Source organism: Monodelphis domestica, chromosome 6, assembly GCF_027887165.1.
Source record: "Monodelphis domestica isolate mMonDom1 chromosome 6, mMonDom1.pri, whole genome shotgun sequence".
Lineage (NCBI taxonomy): Eukaryota > Metazoa > Chordata > Mammalia > Didelphimorphia > Didelphidae > Monodelphis > Monodelphis domestica.
Window position 1 is genome coordinate 247,309,538 of NC_077232.1, and position 24,557 is coordinate 247,334,094.

The 24,557-nt window shown below is 35.3% G+C and overlaps 1 protein-coding gene across 2 annotated transcripts in view; it reads right to left on the reverse strand.

Annotated features, from left to right (window-relative positions):
- AP1AR (adaptor related protein complex 1 associated regulatory protein) overlaps nucleotides 1-24,557 on the reverse strand; it is a 47,779-nt gene that overhangs the window by 17,822 nt on the left and 5,400 nt on the right. For both annotated transcript variants that reach the window (XM_056803072.1, XM_001364923.5), the window contains exon 2: nucleotides 2,546-2,594. In XM_056803072.1, coding sequence (XP_056659050.1) covers nucleotides 2,546-2,594 — 49 coding nt within the window. The remainder of the gene's footprint in view (nucleotides 1-2,545; nucleotides 2,595-24,557) is intronic.

The following is a 24,557-nucleotide window of genomic DNA, read 5'->3' on the forward strand; positions in this document are numbered from 1 at the left end:
TTGGAGTTTTCTTAGCAAAGGATACTGGAGTAGTTTATCATTGCTTTGATCAACTTATTTTATAGATGAAGAAAACTGAGGCCAACAGAGTTGGCCTTGCCCAGGGTCATACAGGTAGGAAGTATGTGAGGCCACATTTGAACTCAGGCTCCAGATCAGGCACTCTATGTCATGCCCCTAGGAACCTCATCACTGAGAATCTTCATCATCCTGCAAGATTCAATCAGCCTTTAGTCCTCACACTCCATGAACACTTGCTGCCCCTCTGACTGGAAGGCAAAGGGAAATGCTCTCCATTTAGAGAGGGGGCCCAGGCAAGCTGTCACTTCATTTCTACCAGATGGCACTCCTCTATACTTCCCCAGCATGCCATTTCACCAGGTACCACTCCCTCCCTTCCTTTTCAGTTTCTCCTTGTGGGTTGTTTCCCTCTATTAGATTGTAAACTCCTTGAAGGCAAGAACTTTATTTTTTTATATTTGTAGCTCTAGCATTAGGCAGAGTGGCAGGCTCATAGCAAGCATTAAATGTTAAATGACTGACTACTTATATCTAGCTGTGTGTCCTGTGCTTAGCAAGATGCCTTATATGTTAGTGGGCATTTCATAAACATTTTTTAAAATAAATTCAGATAGCAGAATTAAGGAAGGAATGAATTACTATGACAATCACTATCACTAGAATTCCATTAAAGGCCTCAAGGGATATCTGTTGTGATAAAAATCAATGAAGTTAAGGAATATAGATATTTTTAGGGGGGAAAACACCAACTCCTGAATTCCCTCCAAAAAATATACCCATTTCCCAGCTTTAGAAAGCTTTACATCAAGTATGCAGAATACTCCAAGGATAATACTTTTTTCTCGAGTCCCTTGTAATATCTATACAAAGTAGAAGGCAAATTAATAGATTTCATAATTTAAAGTTTCCAGTGTTAGGTGTTTATAAAGAATAGTTTCAATATGCTCTTATAGTGGTTCTTAAATGAATCTGTACAAAACACTAGTGAAATATACACCTGTATAAACTTAATTATAAAGAATCCTATAGATTATTATCAAATGTCACATTTTTTAAAAATCCCTAATTAGACAACAATTTATGCTATAGGAATATTTTATTTTATTCAGTGAAGTTTTTTCCATGAAGTTAGATTTAAATCAATAGATGTCAAATCAAATTAAATTTTACCAGTGACTTATAATAGCAAAGACATATATTAAAGAAAAGTAATTTGGTTACAAATATTATTTTTTAAAAACTCCATTCTAAAAATGCCTACTTAAAAAAAAAACTAGTATTTTTCTAGTGAAACATTAACAATAATACTAAATTCAATGGAATTAAAATACAGTACTACTGGTCTCAGAAATTGTGATGATTATGAGAGGTGGGCAGAATTAGCTCTATTTCATTGCAAGAAAATTCACTTTAAAATCATATATAGAAATGTATTAAAACATACCTTGTCTAAATAATTTCATACTGTAGCCATCTTTTTACTTATTGCCCACTATCTTGACATATTTTTAGCAGAAACTGGTTAACATGCCTTCGAAACACAGTACACTAAAAAATGGTAACATACTGCCTCTTTTAAAAAAAAGGAAGGATATCTCTACAGCCCTAAAATAATTTTTTTGTTTGTTTTGGCTAAGAAGTAGTCTACTTCTTCTTGCCTTGAGACTAGGGCATCAGTGAAAGGCAAAAAGGAAAAAGTAAGCAAGGAAGATAAAAAAACACCAATGAATTAAGATTAAAGACAATTCACAGATGAAAATTTATTTAACAATACTGGGGAAAAGAATCTAAAAGTATACTGTGACAAAAAAAATTAATCAAGAAGTCTTTCAAGAGGGAATACTTGTGTGTAATATCATAAGTCTAAATTATGTAATTTAATGATTTTAAAAATTTACATATGAAAAAGTTAAATAATTCTGCTCATAGTTCATTTACTTATACACTGTAAAATTTAAGAAGCTTTCTTATTTGAGAAAATGAAAAAAGAAGGAAACTTTTTTGGGTGTGGGCAAACTGTAGCATCCAGATCAAAACCATAAAAATCAAAAGGAGAAGAAAATGGGCTCCTTGAGGGCAGTTTTTAAGGACAACTTAAAAAAAAAAACGTCAAATCATGGAAAGTCAATAAAGGATGGCAACTAGCTCTATGCCTCTGATTATACCATTCATCCCACCTAGAATCTCTGCTCTTACCCTTCACCCACCAATTCTGTCCATTACTTTCTTCTTTAGGACTTAGCTCAAAATTCATCTTCTCTAAGAGAGCCAATCCTTTGACTTTTCATTCTGATCAGTTTATATGTTACACTCAACTTGTTCATACAGTGTTTTGCAACTTTATTTCTTAATAATTTTATGGTTGTTCTTGATGAATAATCTTTCCTGAACTCAAATGAATACAGGCTAAGCATACTCTGTATTCAATAGAAAATACTTGCCAAACAGATGAAATTCAGTGCAATTCTTCAATTCAATTCAACATTTATTAAGTATCTAATATGTTATTCAGCATTCTACTTGCCTCTATTGTGAAATGTTCGCCTGTTGGGCATGTCCTAAAGTACTTTGACCTGGGAAGAAAAAAAATGCTACCATTAAGGAATGTAATCCACTTTACATTATTTTATTAAGTATTTTTCCATGGTTACACGATTCATGTTCTTTCCCTTCCCTTTTCCCAGAGCTGACAAGCAATTCCACTGGGTTATATCTATATTATCACTCAATACTTATTTCCACATTATTCATTTTTGTAATAGAGTAATCTTTTAAAAATCAAACCCCCACATCCCATACCTATATAAACAAATGATGAATCAAATGTTTTTCTTCTGCATTTCTACTTCCAGAGTTCTTTCTCTTAAGACCCTCAGGATTGTCCTGGATCATTGCATTACAAAGTTGATTACATAAGTTTCAGTTTCTATGTACAATGTTCTCTTGGTTCTGCTCATTTTACTCTGCACCAGTTCATGGAGGTCTTTCCAGCTCATAGAAATCAGGCATTTATCATTCTTTACTGCACAATAATATTCTATACTCCAATGGAGGTACACCCCTTTATTTTCCAATTTTTGGCCACCACAAAGAATGTGGCTATGAATATTTTTGTACAAGTTTTTTTCCTTATTATCTCTTTGGGGTACAAACCCAGCAGTGGTATGGCTGGGTCAAAGGGTAGGCAGTCTTTTAAAGTCCCTTGGGCATAATTCCAAATTGCTCTCCAGAATGGTTGGACCAATTCAAAACTCCACCAGTAATGCATTAGTGTCCCAATTTTGTCACATCACTTCTAACATTTATCACTTTCCTTTGTTGTCACATTGGCCAGTCTGCTAGGTGTGAGGTGGTAACTTAGAGTTGTTTTGATTTGCATTTTTTCTAATCAAGAAGAATTCAAAACATAGTTTCATGTGATTATTGATAGTTTTGATTTCTTCATCTGAAAACTGCCTATTTATATCCTTTGACCATTTGTCAATTGGGAATGGTTTGATTTCTTGTACATTTTACTTAGTTCCTTACATATTTGGGAACTTAGACCTTTCTTAGAGAATTTTGTTATAATTTTTTTCCCCTAGTGTAGTAAATAATAAGGGTCTATATTTGATTGGTAATTGATAACTATAGATCAGGCAGTTATCTTCTTTCTCTTGTCTGTCTACCCTCCCTTCCTCCTGTTTCCTCCCTCTCTTCAGCCTCTTCAGCTTCCCTCCCCTTTTCTTCTTCTTTTTCTTCTTTCTTTTCTTTCTTTCTTTTTTTTAAACCTTACCTTCCATCCTGGAGTCAATACTGTGTATTGGCTCCAAGGCAGAAGAGTGGTAAGGACTAGGCAATGGGAATTAAGTGACTTGCCCAAGGTCACACAGCTGGGAAGTGTCTGAGGCCAGATTTGAACCTAGGACCTCCTGTCTCTAGGCCTGGCTCTCAATCCACCAAACCACTCAGCTGCCCCCTCTTCATCTTCTTTCTAAATCACTCAGGGTGAGTTTATGATGTTTCAAATGAAATATTCTTTATCTTCTTTTACCTTAAGTAAGAGGTTTATGTGGGAAGACAGGAAACGATAGAGAATGGAGGTAATAGGGTACAGTGAACCTTAGGTTGGAGGATGTTGAAATATAGTTCAAATGGAGAAATGTCTGATAGGTCTGGAGGTTCAATCACTATCATCAACAGAGCAAGTCAGAGAGATATCTGGACTATTGTCCTTTCTTCTGCCTTCAGTTACAAGACCACCTCCTGTCTGTCTTCCAGGTTAAAAGACATAACTCTTCAGTTGGTTTGCTCCTTTCCTTCCAACGGCTCCTCCTGGTAACATTCCAAATAGAACTTTTGTTTGACTGACAGGTCATCAGCCTCTGCTTCTGCCTTTTTCATGCTTATGTAAAAATGGAGATTTGAACCCCAGACTTCAATCCCCAGAAATCCTTGCTCTAGTTCTCAGGATGCTCTCTAATCTCACTGAGATTCCCAGCTGGGCGAGATAAAAAATTTCTATTTAAACTGGCTGTAAAGCCTACTGAGTCTCTCTTCCTACTTCCGCTTCTTAGTACGCATGGCTCTCTACCTAGTAGACAAGATGTGAGTGGTTGTGAATGGGTTCTCTGGGACTAGACACATGCTTTCTTATTTTGTATTTTCTTTAATTCTTAATCTTTAATAAACCTCCATAAAATATAATACTTTTAGCAGAGAAACTAATTTTAAATGGTACACTTTCCACTTTCTCTCTTCCACACTAGTTTGTTGCTTCCCTTCTAATTTTGACTGCATTGGCTTTGTTTGTACAAAACCTTTTTAATTTAATAAAATTATTCATTTTCTATTTTACAGTGTTCTCTGTCTCCTGCTTGGTCTTAAATGCTTTCATTTCCCATAGATCTGACAGGTTGTGGAGAAGATAAAAACTATAAGAAAATGCATGCAAAGGACAGAAGCTGGAGATGGGTCAGCTATCAGTCAAATGAAGATTCCTTTTGGAATGTGAGCGGGAAAAGCAGTTTGGAGCCAAGCCAACTGCTGGACTTTTTCTGGTTTTTGGGCTTTTTGGCTGACTGAAGGAAGAAGCTGCTTTTATCTCTGGGACTTGGGATAATCAAGTTGGAGGTGGCCTGGCTAAATTGAAGGCAGAAGAAAAAGGACAATAGATCTCTCTCTGACTGGCTCTGTTTCATGCTAGTGACTGAATTGCCATTTCTCTCAATATCCTCCAACCTAACACTCACTGTAGAGAATAGGGATATCCCATCCTTCTTACCTCTATCCTCCATCCCTGTCTGTCTTCCCCAAATAAATCCCTTGTTTGACAAAGAAGATTAAGAACTATTTCATGGAAACCTCACAGCTCACACTGAGTGACTTGAAGGAGACTAAAGGGGGGAAGGGAGGCTGAAAGGCTTCTGAAGAGGGAGGTACAAAAGGGAGGAGGTTAGGCAAAAGAAGATAACTACCTGATCCAATAGATATCAAGTATACCATCAAATATACCTCCAAAACATCATCTACTAAACAAAACATCTATTATGAAGTATACCAATCTATGTTCACTGAATTTATTTATGATTTCTCTCTTTATATTTAAGTCATTTACCCATTTTGAATTTATCTTGGTATAGGGTATAAGATGTTGATTTAAATCCAATTTTTCCCATACGGTTTTCTAATTTTCTCAGCAGTTTTTGTCAAAGTGAACTCTTGTTCCAAAAGCTCTTTGAGTTTATCAAATACTAGCTTGCTGAGGTTGTTTACCCCAAGTCTATTCCATTGATCCACCCTTCTATCTCTTAGCCAGTACCATATTGTTTTGATGATGACTGCTTTATAGTACAGTTTGAGATCTGGTACTGCTAGGCCTCCATGCTTCCCATTTATTTTTTTCATTAGTTTCCTTGATATTCTTAATCTTTTGTTCTTCCAGATGAACTTTGTTATAATTTTTTCTAATTCTATAAAAAAAGTTTTTTGGTAGTTTGAAAGGCACGGCGTAAGTAAATTAGTTTAGGTAGGATTGTAATTTTTATTATATTAGCTAATCCTACCCAGGAACAATGAATATTTTCCCAATTGTTTAGACCTAGTTTTATTTGTGTGAAAAGTGTTTTGTAGTTGTATTCATATAATACCCAAGTTTGTCTTGGCAGATAGACTCCCAAATATTTTATATTGGCTAGAATGATTATAAATGGAGTTTCTCTTTCTCACTCTTGCTGCTGATTTCTATTGGAAATATATAGAAATGCTAATGATTTGTGTTTATTTTGTATCCTGAAATTTTGCTGAAATTATTATTTCTACTAGCTTTTTAGTTGATTTTCTAGGATTCTTTAAGTATCCCATCACATCATCTACAAAGAATGATAGTTTAGTTTCCTCCTTGCCTATTTTAATTCCTTCAATTTTTTTCTTCTGTAATTGCTACGGCTAGCATTTCTAATTCAATACTAAATAATAGTGGTGATAATGGGCATCCTTGCTTCACTTCTGATCTTATTGGGAAGGTTTCTAACTTATCCCCATAGCAGATGATATTTGTTGGATTGTCAATTAATAAAATATATACAAGCTTTACAAACAAGAATAGCAGAGTTGCATGAAATGGGCTTGATACAACAAACAGTACCCCTGGATTACAATTTGTACAACATCAAACCAGGAGACATAGTATACTTAAAAAATTTCAATAGAAAATTGGCTACAGACATAAAATGGACTGGACCACATGAAGTATTGCTTACTACCCCAACAGCTATAAAAGTTGCAGGGAAAGACTCATGGTTTCACTGTTCCCACATGAAACCAGAAAAAGTTCAACATCACTATAACAGACATAGAAGATAATTAGACATCAGATGGTGTTGAGAAATGAAAACAAAAACTAATTAACATAAAAAGTACACCACAAAGAAATAATAGTGACCCAATGTTCGAGACAACTTTCCAGTCCAGAGGAAAATCAACCCAGAGGAAAAGCATCCCAAAGGAAAAGATTTTAAACCAGCCCAGAGGAAAAGCATCAAGAAAAGCTGCTAGAGACAAGAAACAAACAAACAAAAAAAGCTGAAATGGACAGCTAAGACTTTGAACTTTGTAAATTTGTTTATATAAGAAGAGGACAGATCAAAAATGAGACTTATATGTAAGACTGAGTATGTTGAAATAATAAAACAAAAGTAATTTCACATATTAGGGAAATAGCATGCATCACTACATAACATGGAAGAAAGAAGAGATCCATCAGTCAACACGAGAAGTGGAAATCCCCAAAAGGCAACAAAGATAATGGTGGTGGATACTAACTTGAAAAATGTTATTAAGAACATATTTGAAGAATTTATCAAGGCAAAAGGGCTAGTCCAGATTAAGGATAAGAACAATGGCCAGACAGATAGTGCACCCAAAGAGAAAGAGAGAAAAGCAAAGAAAACAAAGGCTAACACTAAGTTATCAAGTACAACTGGGGTGTTAAAATCAAAAGGTGCACAGACAGTTTATAACCCAGGAGCTTGATTCCCTGAAGAAACGGGTTCCAAAATTTATTGATCAACCCTTTAAGATTCAGAAAGAACTCAAACGTTCTGGAAGAGATTATAGCAGCTGGGCTTGGTACTATAGAATGTGTCTTTATTTCATGATCGTTTACAGCTCCGATTTTGCCATTTTGATCTAGCTTTGGCTTTTTTTTTTATCGGAAATATAGGTGTATTATATTCCGAGAAGCACGGTATTATGATCCCTTGTTGAATTAGGGACTCAATGATAGATCTGATATCATCTATTGCTTCTTTACTCAAGGGATTTTGAGGTACACAAGGAACTGGTCCTTCATTGGTTCTCACCCTTACTGGAGTAGCTGATTTCAATAGACCTACATCTGTGGAAGACGTTGACCACAAATCTCCAGGGATATCCTCAGGAATAGGATAGATGTAATCCAACTCATTCTCTGTACTGAATGAATCTAAGAACAGCAATGGAAAAGCTTTTAGAGATTCTTCTGGGAGTTGTAAAGATATATCCCCAGTGTCAGTACATTGAATTGTTGCTCGCAATTTACACAGTAAATCCCTACCAAGAAGATTCATAGGGCAGTCTGGCATACAAAGAAATGCATGCTTCACAGATAAAGGACGACCTAAAGTTATCATTTTAAGTGGTAATTTTCCTACTGTCTCTGGTTTTCCAGTAGCTCCAATCACTTCCATAGTACCAATAGCGTTACAATCTTTAGGAAGACTTTGCAAAACTGATTTACTGGCTCTAGTATCTACCAAAAGATCGTATGTCTGATACCCAATAGTTACAGAAACATAGGGTTCAGTACTGTTTGGAGGTTTCAAGGTTACAAGAACTGGTGCAAACACAGTAACATCAGTACAAACTCAAGTCATTTCCTGTCAATCCAAGCTTACATATGCTTAAATTACATATAAGCTATAAGCTCCCTTACTCTGGTCACCTTTTACTACCTGGCTGGCTTTCAGTCTAGCTCCTGAATTTACCCAAGATTGCATTATTGCAAGATCTAGTGCTTGTTGGCCCTGGAAGCAGGCATTTTGGCACTGATTAAAACCTCTATTCTGGTTGTCATTATTGTTATACCCTCTTATTATTGTTTATTGTTCCACTTGTTATTATTGTATTGTCTAATTGCTTTCTGAATTGGTTTCTGAACCTGCAATCCCTGTACAGATGTCTAATTCTGTCACAAAGGAAACATCTCCTAGGACCTGATCTTCTTTCACTAGGCCTATAGTTATTGTTGTTATTTCTAGGCTGCACAGATCTTAAAGCAGCTACTGCTTTTACTCCCTTAATCTCACTTTCCTTTGCTTTTAAATCAGCTTCTCTCATTTTCTTTTCAAATGTCTTACTACATTATCTCTTTCATCATATTTGTCCTCATTATCAATATGCAAATACATTGCTTTTTTTCTTCTCTCAATTCCTCTAGTTTCTTCCCAATCAAGACAATTATTTTTGAAAAACAATTTGATCTTAGGAATTTCATTTTTCACAAAAATTCTCTTTAATATGATTAATAGTTCCTTCCTCTAAAATATCTAGACCTAAAAAGAGTTCAGCTGCATCTGTGATTCATTCCAAACAGTCTGTAGGTGTTTCATTAATTTTTTGTTTAATATTTTCAAATTTAGACCAGGAATTTGGTCTTTTTGTGTGCCTCTTCATGACATACATGATTGACTTTCTGGCCTCTTTTATCTGTTCATAATCATCTGTATTATTCATATCAACATTTTGAAATTTTTCTGGCCACAGGGTCAATAATGGATCATTTCTCGTCTCATCAATAAACTTATTTCTCTCATGTTTCTTCAATAATTCTTTCATCAATAAATTAAAATCACCAAAATGTGTATTGCTCTTTGAAATTCCCTTACAACCTTATTTGGTTCTTCAGTAAATGATGAAGTTCTATGCTTAATTGAGTCTAAATTCTCTGGTGTAAACAACTTATTTGTCTTTATAAATTTCATCATCAGTTACAGCAGGTATATGCCTTAATGGAAAAAGTGAGGCCTGATTTTTATTGTGTTCTGCCTCTTCCCGTTGTAATCTAGATAAATTCTTACTTTTGCCATCATTATCCTTTACATCATTCCCAAAATCATTTGTTAGAATCATTCTTTCTTTCATGCATATCTCTATAGCCTCTATCTTTTCCTTCATAATCATCATCATTAGCTTCATTTCAGAGTCCTTAGTAAACCACAATACAACAGCATTTACTTTATATCCAACACCAAAAAAACCAAAACAAAACAAATTTATATTCATATGACACAAAATAAGCATAAACAAATCAAAGGTAGATGTGCTATGACAGATCGTATAGTTATTTCCATAAATGGCTCCATCCACTCATATTCAATAAACATATAATACTATTGGGTTAACATGATAAAAATTACATAAGGGATATATAGTATACACTCCCATAGGAACAACAATACAGCATTGGCCATGTCTGCTGACATGACATCAATAGTGTATATGATGTTACTATATGACACAGAATGTTATATTATTATCCATTTTGATTATATTAACACCCAAGAACAGAAAAACAAAAAAATTCAATTAAAAAATCAACAACAAAACAAAATGGTGGCCTAGCACATGGGCCTTTGGGCCTTTTAAAGTTTAAATACTCAGCCAGTCAGAGAATTCTGTGTTCACTCCCCTGGAAGGTACCAACTGCTGGGAGTGAGAATAGAATCTTCCAGATAGCCTGTAACTACCCCTTTGCTCTCTAACAGATTTCCCCAAGTTTACCTAGCTGCTCAGCCAAAAGTGTTATATTAAAAGCTGTTTTAGGGAAAGGTTTCAGGGAAGGGTAACAGGAGATAACACTAATAAAATAAATAAGAGGTATATTTAATTAAAAGGATAAAGGGAATTGAAGGGGATTTAGGGAAGTACTACTTCTATTAACCCACTCTGGTATTAAACTTAATTAAACCTTAACTTAACTAAAACTATAGGGGGTTAGTAATGTCCACAGGGCTACATTCTCACAAACTCCAGGTGGTTGGGTCAGACAACCCAGTCAAGATGTAGTGTCCTCACAAGGTCCAAAAAGGGAGAAGGTTCTCACCATTCACATTGTCTACCAATGTGAAAGGGAACACTCACTCAACCTTATTTGATAATCCAAAGTCCTTGGCAGTTCCTCATGGTTTCTTCAGGGAGATCACTAGGCAAACCTTCCAGTCTGACTAGCTTAAGAGAAAAAAAAAGACTTTCCAACTGCCTTAGAATCCTGACCCAGTCAAGCTCTGTGGAATCTTGATCTTGTACCATCCCAGGCTGCCAGCTTGCATTGCTATGCCCTGCTAGAAACCCTTTCCTACAGATTCCAGAGGCAAAAAGCCCTTTAAAGGTGAAAGGCAAAAGCTCTCTCAGTAAGCTCAGGCCTGCCTTTCTATTCCCACAACTAAACACCAACTCACACTAACAGCAAACAAACCAAACAATGATCAACTCACAACCAGCAACCAACTTCCCTGCAATTGCCAGCCCTAAGTGTCTGCAACTAGATCTCCTAATTGTTAGTAACTAACAGCCTACAGCTGATGCTCCCTGGTTCCTACTTCCTGTCACTGTGGGCTGGTCAATCCCTACACATCTCTATGGTAAGAGGACCTCAAAGTCCCCCCATTAAATTAAAAAAAGGAATAAACAATTCCTTTTTATACTTCTATTCCTATACATTCTAGTGTTCTTAGTAGGAATGGGTGTTGTAGTTTATAAAAGGCTTTTTCTGCATCTATGGAGATGATTATGTGATTTGTTAGTTTGGTTATTGATATGGTCAATTATGCAGATGGTTTTCCTAATATTAAACCAGCCTTGCTTTCCTGGTATAAACCCCACCTGGTCATAGTGAATAATCCTTGTGAAGAGTTACTGTAGTCTCTTTGCTAGTATTTTATTTAAGATTTTTGCATCTATGTACATTAAGGAGATTGTCTGTAGTTTTCTTTATCTGTTTTTGGTCTTCTTGGCTTGGGAATCAGTACCAAATTTATGCCATAAAAGACTTTGGTAAGGCTTATTTGCTTATTTTGTCAAATTGTTTGTGAAGTTTTGGGATTGGTTGATCTTTAAATGTTTAATAGAATTCACTTGTGAATCCATGTGGCCCTGGGGATTTTTCCTTAGAGAGTTCCTTGACAGCTTATTCAATTTCTTTTTCTGAGATGGGATTATTTAAGTATTCTATTTCCTATTTTGTTAATCTAGGCATTTTATATTTTTGTAAAATATTCACCCATTTCACCTAAATTGTCATACTTATTGCTATATAATTGGGCAAAGTAGCTCTTCATAATTGTCTTAATTTCCTCTTCATAAGAGGTAAGATTGCCCTTTTCATTTTTGAAACTTAATTTGTTTCTCTTCTTCATTTTTTATTATTTACCAGTACTTTATTTTATTATTTTTTCAAAGTACCAGCTCCTAGTTCTATTTATTATTAGTTCAATAGTTCTTTTACTTTCAATTTTATTAATTTCTCATTTAATTTTTAGGATTTCCAATTTAGTTTTTATCTGGAGATTTTAATTTGTTTTTTTTCTAATTATTTTTAGTCAAACTAATTTTATTTTATTTTTTCCATGTTGTTTACAGTTTATTTTAAAATATGTAAATATGTACTAACATAAATATTCTTTATATAAAATATAAAACAAATATGCTTTTTTGGGCTATTTTTATTTTTTTTAGATTTTTGGAAATCTTATTTAATTAGTTAATTTAGAATATTTTTCCATGGTTACAAAATTCATATTCTTTCCCTCCCCTCCCCCTATCAAACTAATTTTAAAAGGAGTACAATCAAAAGAGTATTATATACAGAAACAAAAAGATTGAAGAATGACTCACATATATCCACCTCCAGAGAAAGAACTGATAAGTAGAAACAAACAAAACATGGTTTTATATATATATATATATATATCTTTTTGTCAGATGAAGCCTTTTCTTTTCTTTTTTTTTTTTAATTTTATGTAGTCAAATTAGAACATTATTCCTTGGTTACAAGAATCATATACTATCCCTCCCTCCCCTACCCCCATCCTTCCCGTAGCCCACTATAAGGGTAAATGTAGGGTTGAGACTGATTATACATTTAATTGGTAACCAGGGATTAATTCAAATCCCAAATAAAATACTCAGGTTAGTTTGGAAATTTTATGGTGGTTTAATTAATATAGCGGGAAGGAATTAAGAAGAAGAGACAGGGAAAAGGGTATAGGATTTCTCTGGCCTAGCCTGAGCCAAGGGGAGTTCAGAGACCTTCCAGCTATGAGGCCTCCTCCAAGATGAGGGGCCTCCTAAGAGGATGGAGTTTTTAGGAAAACTAAAGGAGGAAAAAGAAGAAGCAGCCTAAACTCTGAGAGAGCTCAGTGAAGATACCTCACCTGAACTAGGCTTCTAAGCTTCTCCCAGTATTGTATCAAGGACGCTAACCTCCAATACTGGACAATAGCTGCAGCCACGCCAAGATGCCAAGATGCTCAAGACGCTGCCAGCAGGCACCTCTCTGCTACCAGAGCCCAAGCTACCTCTCCACGAAAAGAGTCCGGAGAGAGGAAGTGATGTGAAATATATAGACCATTTTTACATCACTTCCTGTGTCTCACATGTACCAATGGTTAAGCTTGACTTAGGACAGCCCAGGGGGTCTGTCAGTTGTTTCTGATTTGTCATTTGCTAGCCCATGTCTGTCATAGCCCATCCTTCTCAACACTTAATCCTTAAGTAGGGGTGTAGACATTCCTGTTTTGTTAGACTAAGCATGGTGGAGTAAATCTAAAATTCACACCACGCACAATTCCACTGGGTATTACATGTGTCCTTGATCAGAACCTATTTCCATGTTGTTGATGTTTGCACTAGGATGTTCATTTAGAGTCTACATTCCCAATCATATTCCCCTTGACCCATGTAATCAAGCAGTTGTTTTTCTTTGGTGTTTCTACTCCCAGTTTTTCCTCTGAATGTTATGGATAGTGTTCTTTTTCATAGTTTTGATCTGGAGATTTTTGATTTGTTCGCTTTCAAGTTTTTTGATTTGCACGTCCAATTCATTGACCTCTGCCCTCCCTAATTTGTTAATATATGAACTCAAGGATATAAATTTCCCCCTGAGTACTGCTTTGACTCCATCCCATGGATTTTGAAGGGATGTCTCATCATTGTAATTTTTTTCAATGAAATTATTAATTGTTTCTATGATTTGTTTTCTAACCAATTTTGGAGAATCATGTTATTTAATTTCCAATTAATTTTTGATTTGCCTCTCCATGTACCCTTATTGATTATTATTTTTATTGCATTATGAGCTGAAAAGGTTACATTTATTATTTCTGCTTTTCTAAGTTTGCCATGTTTTTATGCCCCAGTACATGGTCAATCTTTGTGAATGTACCATGTGTGTCTGAAAAGAAGGTGTATTCCTTTTTGTCCCTATTTATTATTTTTTTTCCATATATCTATTAACTCTAATTTTTCTAAGATTTCATTCACATCTCTTACTGCTTTCTTATTTATCTATTTGATTTATCTAAATTTGATAGTGGTAAGTTCAGGTCTCCCACTAGTATAGTTTTACTATCTATTTCCTCCTTCAACTCTACTAGTTTCTCCTTTAGAAATTTGAATGCTACCATTTGGTGCATACATGTTGATTACTGATATTTCCTCATTTTCTATACTGCCTTTTATCAGGATGTAATTACCTTCTCTATCCCTTTTAATCACATCTAGTTTTACTTTGGCTTTGTCAGATACCATGATTGCAACTCCTATCTTCTGTCTATCAGTTGAGGCCCAATAGGTTTTGCTCCAACCTTTAATTCTAACCTTGTGAGTGCCTACCCGCCTCAAGTGTTTCTTGCAGACAACATATGGTAGGATTTGGATTTCTAATCCACTCTCCTATTTGTTTCCGTTTTATGGGTGAGTTCATCACATTCATGTTCAAAGTTATGATTGCCACTTGTGTATTCCCCAGAATTTTGATATATTCTCCTAGTTCTGTCCTTTCTTCTTTTGCTATATCCTTTTAAACCAGTGGTTTGCTTTTAATCAGTCCCCCTAATCCCCACCCTTAATAAACTTCCCTTTCTGCCCCCTCCCTTTTTGTTCCCTTCTTATTTTTTCAGAGTCTGTTAAGTTATCTTTCCCCTCTCTTTCCCTTCCTTTTTGTTCTCCCTACCCCCCTACTCCCCTTAGTTTTCCCTTCTTACTTTTCCTCTAGGGTAAGATAGAATGCAATACCCCAATGGATCTAGATGCTCTTCCCTCACAGAACTGATTTCACTGAGAGTAAGGTTTAAGGCTCTGACTCTGGCTCCTTAGGTTGGGCGGGGGAGGGTGGATCAGCTCATGTTTTGTTGGAAACTTTTCACCCCCTTATGGTGTGGAAATGCCCAAATCCCACATACCTTCAATGCTGAGCCCTACTGTAGAGTCCCTTTGTTCATATGAATTTGGGTTTGGGTTTTTTTTGGCTTTTTGAGGTAGTCTGTATCAGTAAGTGGTGAGGAAAGGAAGAGTCCTGCATCTAGACTGCTGCCATGTTTACCCTGAAGTAGGTCTTTTCTAATTTTTTAAGTTGAAAGCCTAATTCATTGATCTCTTCCCTCTCTATTTTGTTGATATAGGAACTCAGGGATATAAATTTTCCCATGAGTTCTGCTTTGGCTATATCCCATAGGTTTTGATATGTTGTCCCTTCACTGTCATTCTCTGCAATGAAACCTATAATTGTTTCTATGATTTGTTTTTTGACCCAGCTAGAGTATGTAGTTTCTAACTAATTTTAAGTTTGCCTCTCCATGAGCCCTTATTAATTATAATTTTTATCATAATGATCTGAAAAAGTTGCATTTATCATATCTGCTTTCTGCATTTGTTTGCAATGTTTTTATGCCCTAGTACAGTCAGTCAAGTGCTGCTGAAAAGGTATATTCCTTTTTATCTCTAGTCTATTCAATTTTCTCCAGATATATATTAACTCCAATTTTTCTAACATTACCTTCACTTCTCTTACTTCTTTCTTATTTATTTTTGGTTCAATTTACCTAATTCTGATAAGTGTGAATTTCAAAACTATTCCACCCTAATCCGACCATTCTTTTGAAGATCTGATTTAGCTATTTCCTGATCAATAACAATAGAGATACTTGGAATGACAGAACCAGGTCTTGGAAACTACATTTCTCCTCCCTTCTTAGTTTAAAAAGATTAGGAAGGTCTGCATTAAACTCAAGATGTAATTATCTGAGGCGATACCCTTCAACAGACATGTGCAAAGGACAGACCTCTGGGCGGTCCTCAGTCAATCTTGAGCCACTATTGGCACATGTGAGACGGAAGAAGTGAGGTAGAGAACAGACTCTAGAGTTCTCGGGACTTCCTGTGGGGAGGGCTGAGTTCAGTTCGATCCTGGAGCTTGAGCTTGGAGGAGCCCCACAGACAGCTTTCCTTCAGACTGGTCACGTGAGTGATGAGGACTGATCCCTTTTCTCTGCCTTGGCTTTCCAAGGCCTTAACACCCGCTTTGGCTCAGCCTGAGCCAGAGTGGTTCTGAGTTAAACTCCTTTCATTCTCTTCCTCTCTCCCTCTCTCTCCCTCTAATGTTTTCTTCCTCCTGTTGTAATTAAATCACCATAAAAATTTGGCAGCTGACTTGGGTATTTTATTATTTGGGATTTCCCTTGGCAACCATTTAAATTTAGATTTTTTTCAGTCTCAACCATAATATTCACCCTTTACGTAGGGGAAGATTGAGGTCCCCCACTAGGAGAGTTTTACTATCTATTAGAAATCTGTTTATTATTGATATTACTTCATTGTTTATAGTACCTTTTAGGAAGATATAATTTCCTTCCTCATCTCTTTTAGTCAGATCAATTTTTATAAATAAATATTTATTTAGTCTGATATCACGATTGCTACTGCAATTTTTTTTTACTTTACATGATGCATAATAAATTCTGCTCCAGCTTTTTACCTTTAATCTGTGTGTCACCCTGCCTCAAATATGTTTCTTCTAAATAACATATAGTAAGATTCTCACTTTACATTATTTTAAATGACAGCATAAAATCATTTCTTTGGGTATACCTTATAAAGTTTCAAACATTTCATACAGTTAATAAACCATAACCACAGTTTCCCCATGAATATCAGTGAAGCACACTCTTAAATTGTTATTACATTGAAAAAGAATCTTAAAAACAGTATTTTAGTTAACTATTAACTAACCTTATATGGCAGTTCCACCATCCTTTTACCTTTATTATTTTAATACAAATATTCTGGCAGAAAATATGTCCCTAACCCTACAAAATGATATATCTAATAAAATCAACTCCTTTATGGGTTCTTGAATGCTTTTTGTACTGCACTAAACAAGCAGTTCAAAATGATATTTATGTTACAGGCAGAAACATTTACCAACCACCAAATTTGTTATCTACCATAATACCCATTAAAAGAGGTATAACAAGTAGTCAAACAAATACTCTAAGATGTTTAGTACCTAGCAATATGGTAGACCTAATTGCTACATAATAAATCTTAAGCTGAAAGTTATTACTAAAAGCAACTTGTTAATAAATGTTATCACATTTTCATTCAATGCCACCAACAGCATAAAAGAGGTTCCAAAGTCAAGAAGAATCATATTTCTGAAGGACAGTAAGGAGGGAACCCACACTGGGAAAGGGTAAGTAAGGTACTATAATGAAGGAAATTCCTAGTTTCAAGCAAGAGAGTATCACTCTCGCAGTTTTTATAGTATGGAACATGAGCTGAATTATACCTGAAATGTTCTTCAATTTCTATTGAAAGTACCCCTACACAGTAGATAAATGGCCAGGCCTAGAGTCAGAAGGACCTGGGTTTAAATGTGGCCTCAGACACTTTTTAGCAGTGTGACCCCAGGCAAGTCGCTTAAACCCATTTGTCTACACCTTGTCCTTAGGGTTGTTATTAGGATAGAAAGTATAGGTTAAAAAAAATAGTGCCTCCAATTTAAAAACCACTTAATTTCTATTGAGGAAATTTCCTTCATATTCCAGTGCCTCCTTACAGTCTCCATTCTCGCCTCAGAAAACAAAGCAGGTATTTAAGAAATCCCTGGGAACTTGTTTAAAATATTCACTTGATGGCCAAAAATTGGAAAATGAGGGGATGCCCTTCAATTGGAGAATGGCTGAACAAATTGTGGTATATGTTGGTGATGGAATACTATTATGCTAAAAGGAATAATAAAGTGTAAGAATTCCATGGAGACTGGAACAACCTCCAGGAAGTGATGCAGAGTGAGAGGAGCAGAACCAGGAGAACATTGTACACAGAGACTGACACATTGTGGTACAAGAGAACGTAATGGACTTCTCCAGTAATGGCTTTACAATGTCCCTGAACAACCTGCAGCGATCTACGAGAAAAAAAACAAACAAACAACTATCCTCAAGCAGAGGACAAACTGAGAGAGTAAAAACACCGAGGAAAAGCAATTGCTTGACTACAGAGGTTGAGGGTACATGATTGAGGAGAGAAGCTAAATGAGTGCCCTAATGCAAATATCTACAAGGAAATGGGTTCAGAGCAAGCACACATGTGATACCCAGACGAATCGCGCATTGGCTAGGGAAGGGGTGGTGGGGTTTGGGGGGTAAGAAAAGAAAATGATCTGTTTCCAATGAACAATGTATGAAAATGACCAAATAAAATAATGTTTTAAAAAGTAAAAAAAATATTCACTTGACTAATAAATACATTTCCATTCTAGAATAGGAATAAGGTAGTAATGAATATTTTGTGAGGAGTATAATAATAAAGTGGATATTGAAGGTAAACTTTGCTTAGATGATAACAAAGTAACCCAGTTATCCCCTTACAGGGAAGTTTAAATCATTTAACTTCCCTTCTCTGGGCTCTCAGCACAAGGAATGCTCTGACTGCTGATATATACAAAATGACTCTATTTATTAATAGTTTGAAAAAATATACAAAAGTAAGGATAAGAAAAAGAATTACTAATCTAAGGGATTACATCACTCAAAACCCCCAGTTCCACAAGGAACCTTTTCTTTCCTGGGGGTTAGCCAGGCTAACTTACAACTTACTATTTTAACTAAAAAACCCACAAAATCCTATCTAAATACCTATTCTACTTTTCCTTATTTATAAAGTTATCTATATTCCTTAAATATTATCTTCAATTTAACAGTGATAAAAGCCAGTTGAGTCACTAGAGCAGAGTGGTTACTCTGAGGTAATCCTCAGAGTTTACAGCACAAAGTCTTATTGATCTTCTCCAAATATTTGATGAAACAGTATAATAAACAGCAAGGGTTTCTTTTCTTCCTCTTAAACCCAAGTCTCTGGTCAGAGAAAAAAGTGGGGAGCTAGCTCCTTGGTTGCCAGGAAAAGCAAATGCCACAGAATTTCAGTTGGCTCTTTCCAGCTCACTTCTCAACATTCTAAGAGAACCTTACTTCCAGGTCTATTCTACCTTTCACTCAATACTAAAATCAACCTCTTCAGTCCTTATACTAAATTCAAATTCCTATTACAGAAGTATAAGTATTCTTCCCATTTTACAGATGAGAAAATTAAGGATCATAAAGGTTAAGTTATTGGTGCATAGTCACCCAACTAATAAGACCTTGGGGTAAGATCTGACCCCAAATCTAGGTTGAGCACAGCAGAGATAAACCTAATTGTCAAGGCAGAAAGGGTTAGTAGTAAGAATTGTAGACCTGGAGTCAGGAGAATATTGCTGATGTACAAGTATAATTTTGGCTCTGCTACTTACTACCCATGTGACCTTGGGGGCAAGTCACTGAACCTGAGCCTCAATTTCCTAATTTCTAAATGAAAAGTTAAATTAGACCACCTATAAAGTAGTTTTCTAGTTTTATCATGGGATCCTATTGTCAGCTTCATGTCCCAAATCACTGAGAGAATCCTTAAAGAATGCAAAGAAAGCTGGGGGGAAAAGAATGGAAAAAAAACATTATAAAGGATGTAAAAAGTTTTGTACTTTTGTCCTGGCTCTGAAACTAAGTGTTTATGTTCAATAGACAACAGAAATAAGGATGCTTTTTGAGCAGTGGAATTCTATATGGATACTTGTGCATTATCTAAAGAAATTTCAACAGCCAATCATACAACTGGATTGGAAGGGAAGAGACTGGAGTAGAAAATAACTATTAGGAGGTGACTGCAAAAGTCCAAGAAAGGTAACGGCCTAAACAATGAGGCTGGGCTAGCAGGGATAGAGAGTTAAGTATTTATTGAAAATAAAGAGGCTACAGGAGTCAGGGAGCAAATGAATTTCCCTGGGATGAGGAGAAATTAAGAAATTAACTGGACTTAACTATAGAGAATCAATCTTACCTAGAGGATGATCCAATGTAGTTTCTGTTTCTATTAAGGGTTCATGAGCTCAAAGATTATAAGTTCACGGTATTAAAAGTCTTCAAAAACATAATGGATGACGCCTTCCTGGAGATATTTTACAAGGAAATTCCTGTAAAGGAAGGGGATGTACTAAAATGGTTCTGAGGTCTCTTCCAACTCGGCAAAAGGAAGCCTAGTATCTAAAATTCTTTATATTGGATATGCTTTAGTGGGAGGTGTCTGGAGGTGATGATTTCCCCTTGATCAAGTATAAATTAGATGGCCACTACTGTTATCTTGTAAATCTTATGAACATTATAAATTAGAGACTCAAGAAAATACTAGGTGCCAGGGAGTGGGCAGCAGCAAAAAGAAGAAATAGATTCTTTGATCCTTCTACTTGGGAGTTTATTATTAGGCTAGAAAAACAAAAATAATAACAATAGCTCACGTTTATAAAGTAACATTTTTTTTAGAATACTATTACTTTATAATCGCATAACTGCATGAAAGATATAGAAAAAATTCTCACTATTTGTTGATTATAAACAGTCTCTCCTCCAACAACGTGTCTAGCCCATTTGTTACAATCACAGAAGAGGCTTTATAACTTCTACGGCAGAGATTACTTTGTTCAACAATAATCTGATTAATCAAATTTTAAAAAAAGCAAAAAGATGTGTGCTTGCCAAGTGAGTTTGCTATTGTCATACAGGATGTCTTGTATAGAATTTAAAAGGAGAATTCCACACTGAATCTGAGGCCCTGCAGATAATATTATTTCAACCATCTTTTTGAGCAGTTTGAGGGGAAAATACTCAAAATTATACAGTAATAAAAGTTTGTTCATTGATCCAATTCCATAGAAAACCACTAATTTTAAAGTCCACTAATGAATAAGAGCCTAAAGAGTATATATACATATATTTAAGAGAAAGTAATGAGTTTCATTTTTCAGAATTCATTTTTTTCAAACCAAAATGGTATACATTTTATGATTAAGAAAATTAAAATTTTATGAAAGAACTGGTATATTCAAATTCAAATATGAAGCTTGTTACAAATAGTAGGAGTCTATATTTTGGAATACTGGTTTTTCTTCTTTTTTGTTAGTTCCAAGTAATGCAGTAAATGAATAAACAATCAATTAAAACCCAAATGCAGGACTAAGAAGGTAAAATGGGGGCAAAACAAAAAAATAAAAGAAAATTTGCATAGTATTTCTTTAATGTTATATTAGATGACAAATATCTTGTTATTGTTATTCATGAAGCAAGGCTGCCACTGACTGACTCCTTTTACAGTAAATACTAAGAGTCACTGACAGAGTAAATATTGAGCTTGGCAAATGAATCAGTGACTTACTTTATCAGAAGAATCCATATCTTAAAGTTTATCTTAAAAGAAGCAAAGAAATATTGATATACTGATATACATATTTAACAGCATTTAAGAAGCCAATTGTTTTTAAAGCTATTTCATATTTCAAAAAGTACTTTCATAATTATTGGCTAGAGAACACGCAAACTCAGACCATTCCACATTATGAAATGTTTCTAAAGTAAGGAGTCTGATGTAAATGTTTTAAAAAGCACTGAGTTAGGAGACTCATTCTAGTCTATTTGGGTCTTATCTAAGGGTCTCTATAAGTCACAACCATAACTTTCTATAATTCTTCAAACTTCCTCAGTATTTTTTCTAATAAGCTACATATTTTCTGCATCTTAACTCTGTACTCAAATAATTCCTTTAGTTTTCTTTTTTCTGAGATCCACTACTTATTCCCATATATGGAAGGGTTAGCTGTTTAGTTGGGCAAAAATCCCTGAAAAATTATTAGCACTAACAGTACCCACTTCTTTACAACACTGGACAAGGTACACACCAACAAACCAATGTGCACATATGGAATCTGTGTGTATACAGATATTCTCTTTCACTACATACACAAGTTAATGTTCTATTTGTCAATTAAATGATCATCTATTAGATGTTTACTATGCATAAAGCACGGACAGATACTAAGAAATACACAAAAATAATTAAGACATTCAGGTTTTTACTTCATGTAACTTATCATGTAAAGGAGGGTATATTGCTATAAATACTCTTTCCTATCCATACCTCAAATAAATTTTACATAGGAGATTGACCCAAGTGCTAGGATATATCATAGATAACAATAACATCAACAGAAGGTCTGGTATACTGATTCTCCTACTCTCTTACTCCAAATCTGGTCAATACTTATTTTCCAAGCTGTGAAATGAATGATTTCCCTTACACCAATTCTCCTGTGTAACTTCTTTTCCAAAATGCTGCAGGTACTCATGATCACCATGCCCCTCTCCTTTGTCCTTTGCATGATACCTAGTCTTACTTCTTCAAAGACTATGGTATTCTATATGGTAGCCATATATTGTCACTGGCAAACTGATAGCAAATGTTTAGAATCATTAAAAAAAACCCTAATATGTAATTTTCCCCAAAGCTATCCAGCGCACTCTACTCTAATGCAGATATACATACAGAATGGGCCAGCTTAACTCTGGTAGAAAATATCCAACAAAATCCTCAACCATATAGGCTAGGCTAGTTTTGTGTGTGTGTGTGTGTGTGTGTGTGTGTGTGTGTGTGTGTTTTAAGGTAAGGACATCATCATTGAGACTTAACTGGTTGAGGTCACTTGAAGGCTCTGGCTCCCTGACTGTTGCTGTTCAACTATTTTTCAGTCATGCATGGATGTTTATGAGCCCACCTGGAATTTTCTTGAGAGATACTAGAATTATTTGCCATTTCCTTCTCCAACTTATTTTTCAGATAAAAAAAGGAAGGAAACAGAGTGAAATGACTTGCTCAGTCACTCAGCTTTTAAAAGTCTAAGGTCAGAATTGAATTCTGGAAAATGAGTCTTCCTGACTTGAGGTCCTGCACTCTTTCGACTGTGCTACTTAGCAGCTCTCTGGTTGCTGGAGTTCAAAAAAGGTGAGGACAAGAGGAGCCTCAACTCTCCCAGGCTTCTAACTTGGGACCATTATGGTCAAAACAAAGACAGGGATGCTGCACTGAAGTGAATCAAGGCTGTATTCTAGCTCAATATTCATTATCTGCTCTGCATAGTCTTCTGTTACAGCAGAAGCATAAACCTCTTTTTGTTGACAGCTAAATGTTCCACAGGAATTTAATTTCATTTTATTCTTGAGATACCGGAGTCAAAGAAGCTGAGATTTGGAGAAGACTTCAATTGACAGGCTGGTACAACCCATGCATTAAAGGAATCCCCATGATAACACATGCAACCAGGGTTCATCTAATCTTTGCTTTAAGACCTCTAAGGAGTGGGAAAATACCACTTCTCAAGGCAGGTCATTCCACTTTTAGAAAACTAATTTTTGGAAAGTTTTTCCTGACATCAAGATTAAATTTATACCGCTTTGCAACTTTGATTCACTTTATAAAAAGTGTGAAAAGTTAAGTGACTTGCCTGGGGTCTGAAACAAGGAAATATCTGAGAAAAAGTTTTCTGGCAAATAGCAGGTGCTTAACAAATGCTTATCGTCCCCCTCCCTCATTCCTCAGTTTACTCTTATACAATGTTCTTTCAGCTCTCAATATATTATCTTTTTTCCTACTTCTCTCTACAAGAGTACTCTTTTATTCTGGTAAGGCCTGTCCACTCAAGTCTTCTCCTAATCCACATATTCCAGGTTTATTTCCACCTATTTGCTTTTGTTAATTTTGCTTCCCCCTCATGTAATGATCCATTAGGTATCAAAGATTCCAGGGTCCACAATACATGGTTAAAAGGTGATGTGAAGATCACAAGAAAAACATTTTTATCATAGAAAATTTACTGTACCTAAAATAGGTCTGACAATTGTAGAGTCTTAATCCCCAATCTTTTCAGTCTTAAATATACTAACATTACATAGAAATTTCTGTTTATTAAAGGAAATTCCTAAGTCAGGATAAGCATAATATCTGAAGACAGTGCCTTAAATTTTGGTTCTATTTTAATAAACTATATATAAAAGCAGGGACCTCGCTTTCCCTTTGAACATTCCAGAGACAGCAAAGACCCTGTGGGACAAGTAAATAATTAAAATAATTGAATCAAAACTTTCCCATCATAAAAAACAGTGAAAAGAGGGGAAAAAAAACAGACAGAAAATGGTAGAAAAGGAGATAAGCTTCTTTCTTAAGGACAAAGGATCAGTCCAAAAACTTTAAAATCCTAATTTCCACCTTCTTAAAGTGGTAATTCTCCAAGTGGTAAAGGAGTCAGAATCATGGAATTTAGGAGCTGAAGAGATGCTAGTTAGCTCAGAAAGTACAGGAAGTCCTGGGTTCAAATATGATCTCAAGATACTTCTTAGCTGTGTGACCCTGGACAGGTCATTTAACTCCCTCCCAGTGCCTAGCCCTCACTGCTCTTCTATATTGGAACCAATACATAATTCTAAAATGGAATATAAGGGTTTAAAACACACAACACACACACATTCAATCTACATGTAACAGAATCATCATGATAACATATATGTCAAGAGGCCATCTAGTCTTAAGTCCTAGGAGTGGGTAAA